Source organism: Pinus tabuliformis, chromosome 6, assembly GCF_031772625.1.
Source record: "Pinus tabuliformis cultivar Carrire ecotype Pingquan chromosome 6, CPIR1, whole genome shotgun sequence".
Taxonomy (NCBI): domain Eukaryota; kingdom Viridiplantae; phylum Streptophyta; class Pinopsida; order Pinales; family Pinaceae; genus Pinus; species Pinus tabuliformis.
The window spans coordinates 485,396,982-485,402,994 of NC_142292.1; the positions used below are offsets into that span (position 1 = coordinate 485,396,982).

The 6,013-nt window shown below is 39.6% G+C and overlaps 1 protein-coding gene across 1 annotated transcript; it reads right to left on the bottom strand.

Annotated features, from left to right (window-relative positions):
* Positions 1-1,473: 1,473 nt before the first annotated feature.
* Positions 1,474-1,905, bottom strand: LOC149259405 (uncharacterized). The gene has a single exon (XM_089454105.1). The coding sequence runs from the start codon at positions 1,903-1,905 to the stop codon at positions 1,474-1,476; it is 432 nt and encodes a 143-aa protein (XP_089310231.1).
* Positions 1,906-6,013: the final 4,108 nt, after the last annotated feature.

A 6,013-nucleotide genomic window follows, 5' to 3' on the forward strand; every position in this document is an offset into this window, starting at 1 on the left:
AACTTGGGAATAAAGGAAGCAAGGGGAGTATGGAACTAGGGAGTGATGAGGTGGGGGAATACTTGGTAGTGAAATGACCAACACAAAACCCTAGCAGCAATCTCCTTTGACAACTTTAAAGGGATAGGGTTTGCTTTCCTTAACACACTTCACCATTCATCCAACACCACCAAAAACCATTAATCTTGGATGAAAAACCATGAGAGAAGTTCAACCTACTTGTATCGATGGCAATGCATGCGTTTTGGGCGATTTTGGAGCGAATTTGGCAATTTTTGGGCTTCCTGGCTATGTGCGCCGCACCCCCCCATGCGCCGTGCCCTTGTAAAAATGAATTGAGTGCTGAGGCCCAGTGCGCCGCGCCTCCTGCCCAGTGCACCGCGCCGACAATCTTACATCAATTTTCACCCAATTTCTCACTTACTCACCAAAATCACTCTATCTTGCTTTTCTTTTGCAAATGAATTTATCAAATGAAGGAATAGCTTATAAACAAATAGCTTTTGAAATTTTGGCTCATGAAACCCACTTTCATAATGTTTTGGATTTGGCTTTATTTATAGACTCTATTTTTGGACTTTTCACTTCTTTTGAACTTTAGGATGAATTTAATGACCTGAGCTTTGCTTGTTTTGTAGGTGATTGAGCTCTCTGGGCTAAGGAAAGAAACCAGGATTAAAGATGAAGAAATTTACAATGAGGAAAACAAAACTTTCATGATTTTTTGCAATAAAAGCTAAATACTCTATTTTTTTTTTCAAAATAGAGTTTTGAGGAAAAACACATTTGCGAACACTTGGCAATGAAATTTATTGATGTTGAAACCTCCTCATGGCCTACTGGAAATTATTGGACATTTTAACACATTTTTTGACGAAATCCTAGACCTAATTCACAATGGAACCCTAAAGACAACCTTTGCAATTTTCAAGATAAAAGAAATATTGTATATGCTTTTTAAATGAACAAACATGAGCCAGCAGGTAGATAACATGAGGGAAATTGAAGCCACAACTGTCAGATAATCTATGCGCCTAATGGAATGCAAATGACTGGGCGGGACACCTAATATGAAATGCAACATGAGGATTTGATCTCTGATGGAGGGATGAAAATATCGACTCTAACATTGGCTCCGATGGGGATGGTAAGTCCTTAGAGGTGCCAATAACTATAGATCTCTGGGAAAGCAAGAAGTGCCTTCGTCCATTGGGCTATGGAGTCAATAACTTCGAGACAACACAGCTAAACTCTTGACTAAAAGACCCAATTTCAAGACTGAACGTGACTCATTTTCAAGACTGAAATTGACCGAAAGACTTGACTCTAACAAACCAAACCCAAACTGAAATCAAACCTCAGCTTTATAGCCTTCACCTCAGGCCCCAAGCTGAAGAATGAGAACAACACACTCTTGCAATGGAATTTAACAAACCGGTATATACAACGATGAATAGGACAGCAGAAAACAGTTCACACAATATACCGTTTGAGAAGCCGACCATTGACCGGCCCACTAGGATAATCTTCGCCATTCAACTCTTGCAAAAGGAAAGCATTCTGGCCCCGATGTGCAACAATATTGTATGGTCCTTTCCAAAGATTTTCAAATTTTCCGTGATTACCCTTCTCTTCATTCCTTGTATCCCATTTTAAGACGATGTCTCTGATTTCAAACCTGTCCGCCTTTGCTTTCCGGTCATATATCCTCTTTATTCTTTCTTGCAGCTTGGAAGTGTGCTGAAATACCTCTTCTCTAGTTTGCTGCAAATGTATCATTTGATTGATCCCTCGCTGCAAACCATCATCCTCGCTACCAACTTCTTGCAACAATTTTACCACCGGGATAGCCAAAGATGTCAGGAAGACTATGTCCACACCGTACACAAGCTCAAAAGGAGACATGCCGATAGATTTCTTTTGACTCACCCTGTCTGCCCAAAGTGCATTGACCAGCTTTTTGTGCCAACTCTTCTTATTAGTTTCTAGCAGCTTTTTGATGATATTGACAAGAGATTTGTTGGAGGATTCTGCCAAACCATTGCCTTGTGGGTAATAGGCGGTTGAATGCCCCAAAGTGATTTGATACTTATGAAAAAATTCAATCATTCTTTTGGATTTAAAGGTTGTTGCATTGTCAGTGATTAACTTATTTGGACATCCAAAACGAGACAAAATGTTGTTTTCAAAAAATGAGATAATTACCGAATCGGTTGCCTGCCTTGTAGGAATTGCCTCAATCCATTTGGTGAAATAATCCGTCGTTGTGAGGATCCACTTATGCTGAGCTGAAGAAGAAGGATGAATGTCATCAATAAAATCCAAACCCCACTGCGTAAATGGAGCGCTCACTTCAATGGGCTTGAGTGGTAAAGGCTGCAACTTCTGCTTGCCTTGAAAAATTTGACATTCGTGACAGTTGGCCACTGTTTTGTACACATCAGCAAATAGACTTGGCCAATAATACCCCGCTCTCAAAATTTTATTGGCTGTTGTCTTCCAGAAAAGATGGCCTTCGCAATCTCCTTTGTGAAAATCTTCCATCACTTGTTTCGCCTCTTCTTCTACCAAGCAATTTAGTAGAACACCACTGGGATCTTTCCAATAAAGTGCACCATTCATGATACAAAATTTTGTAGCCTTCAACTTCAATGTCCTACTTTTTTTCTTAACCATTTCGGGAGGTGATGACAGATTTTGAAGCACAAAAACAATGTCCGAATACCAAGGAGAAAGGAGGAAAATTTCTGATACCTGAGTGGGCAGATTTTCTTCGTCTTCCTCGGACATAGCAGCAATTAGATTAATGTCCAAAGCGTGTAGATTTGACTCAGCCATAAGTTTTTCCAGCTCCTATCATTTAATGAGCTTTGTCGGTTTGATTTCTACATCATATTCCAGCAAGGCAGCAATCCATTTGCCTCTCCTTCCCTCCGGATCTGTTTGCACTAGGACATCTTTGACAGCGGCATTAGGAACATAAGCAAGAATGTGTGAATGTAAAATATATACCCGAAAATATTTTAATGCTTTAACCAATGCAAGGGCCTGTTTTTCAATAATATTATACTTCAATGCAACATCTCTTATGGTTCTACTGAAGAATGCAATTGGTGTTTCGAGCTGGTTTCTTTTCTGCATCAAGACCGCTGCCATAGTATGATCCGAGGCAAAGGAAAACAAAATAAAATCCTAAGTATAGTCCGGGCTGATCAAAATCGGAGCTGAAGAAAGAGCTAATTTCACCAAATTAAAAGACTTAACTGCTTCCTCGGTCCACCTTACTGCACTATCCTTTTTCAACATGTTTGTGATCTCTCTTAAGTGTTCTGCAAGATTAGGAACAAAGCGACGTAGGAAAATTATCTTACCATTGAAGGATTGGATTTCTTTCTTACTTCATGGGAAATCAATCTTTTGAATGGTCTCCACCCGAGCTGGATCAATGCGGATACCCTCCTTTGAGATAATATGCCTGAGAAGCTTGCCTTCATCCATGGCAAACAAGCTTTTCTTTGGATTGAGTGAGATGCCATACTTCCTACAACGTTGAAAAACTATCTTCAAATGATAGAGATGCTCTTCATCTATATTAGAAAAAACTGTTAAGTCATCAAGATAAACAACTAGAAAAACATCTTTTTCATTGGAAAACGCTATATCCATCGCCCGTTGAAAGGTTGCACCAACATTTTTCAATCGAAATGGCATCTTTGCATAATGAAAAGGTCCCCGTGGAGTGGTGAACATTGTCTTGTCATGATCATCCCCATGGACAAAAATTTGGTTATAACCCGAATAACCATCGAGTAGTGACATCCGTGATGCTCCAACTACTCGCTGAAGTATGTGATCCATCTTGGGCAATGGATAATTGTCTTTCAAGGAAACTTTGTTCAAATTTCTAAAATCAATGCATAACCGGATCTCACGTGTTTTCTTGCGAACAGGCACCAGGTTTGAAATCCACTCCGAAAATCTAATGGGAACTATGATACTAGCTTTATACAACCTGTTCACTTCCTTTTCGATTGAGGGCAGCAGCTTTGGATTTATTCTTCTCAGCTTTTGGCGAAAAGGTTTTTGATTTGGCTTGATCGGGATCACATGCTGAATTATGCTTGTGTCATATGCCTTCAAATCTGAATAATCCCAAGTGAATACATCAGTAAAAGAGGATAATAAACTGATATATTTTTCCTTTACTTGTGGGGGCAGTGCCTTCGATAATTTCACCATCTTGGGATGTTCAGTTGATCCAATGTTCACATCTTCAACTCCTTTTTCAGTTGGCAGCAAGGTCGGTTTTTTAGCCACATCGTCCTGATCGAAGAGCTCCTCTAAAGGTATTAGAACTTTTGGAATGATGTTGTCTTTAAGCTGCAAAACTTCCATTTGATTGACTTCTATATTCTCATTGTTAACACTTAAGAAGTGATTACCAAAGTGTTCACATCTGTTTGTTTGTGAAGGCTAGGTGCTAGTCCAAGTTCAGTTTTTTCCATGTTCAATGTAGTGTCTAGGTCTTTAGAATCTTTGTGGCATGGTTACATAAAGGTAAATAATTCATTCTCATTCATCACTGGTCCCACAACCTGCATAGATTCCTTGTATCAAGTCTGTTTTAAGGTTCTGATGTGTTATAAAGCAGTTTAGGTGTTTTTGTAGCACGAAAACGAGTCTAGGCGTTTTCATAGCGCAAAACCCAGATTTTACACTGGCTGCGCTATGAAATCGGGGATTCGTGCGGATCCGTAGAAAATCTTGCTCAGCTGTCATATCCATCAAGGTCCGTTATGTTTACATCATCAATTGTCAGTTTTCACACTTCATCTATCATGTCCAATCGCTTATCTTCATCATCAGAGTCGTTAGGTACCTTGGTATGCTCAGATTTCAAGTTTCAAGAAAAGCCAAGCACCCACGGTCATGATTTGTGGTTAGATTCATATGTAAGGAATAAATTGTCAAGTGTTCAATTTGAATTCCTTGGAAATCAGGCGAGCCAGCTATCAGGCGAGGCAGTTTTCAAGCAAGGTAGTGATCAAAGTGTGAGATAGTGCTAGTCTTTCAAATTTTCATACTGCTGGAGTTTCATGGAGGGATCTGCAAAGAAAAAGAGCATAGTCAGGCAGATGTTTGAGGAATGAACCTGAAGGTTTATACAACATCCTAAAGAATGATGAAGTTGCACAAGCCTTCAAATAGGTTGGTTGTTGGAGGTTTTGCGAAAAACTTCAAGGAGGCCATATACAAGTCACCAAGGAGTTCACTTTAAATTTCACAGGATTGAATTCAAAGGTTGGGGTACTTGAGTTTCCAATCTCTCCAGAAGTTATATTGACAGTCACTGAGATTCCAAGGGGATAGCAAAAATGGTTTAAAAACTTCAAGTTTGACATGGCCCCCTGCAAGGAATTTCTGAAACCGGAGTTCATCAATTCAGACTTAAACAAGTCCATGCCCAGAAGTTCTGTCAAAGATTCATATGCTAATTTGCTTACCTACATACAGAGGTACTTCACCTGCGAAGGGAGGTATCATAAGGTGTATCCTTATCACTTCAAGATACTTCTTCATTTCACTGGAAAGATCTCTATTGATTTACCCTTCTATTTGTTTCGTAGCCTGGGAAAAATGTGTGATAAGGTCTAGTTAAAGAAAGAAACCTGTGAGACTTCGTTGTTCCATCACGGCTTAGTTAAGTTGATAATTCTGTATGAGCTCCAGAAGATAAATAAATAATGGTTCGTGTTCATGTTTATGTCTGGAAAAGAATCTCCAACAGCAACTGGCCATCATGGAGAAACAAGATCCAGGAGATTTGTAAAATTGAAGGCTAGGAAGTAGGTAAAAGAACCTACCAAACCATTGATAATCCAAGACACACCCCAACAGTCCCAGAAAGAGAAAACTCAAATCAGAGAGGGTGTGCATGAATCATCTACAGGTGAAGTAGTTCAGAGAAGAATGACAAGGAGCCAGTTAGCCAAAGAAAAAGGCAAGACAGTGG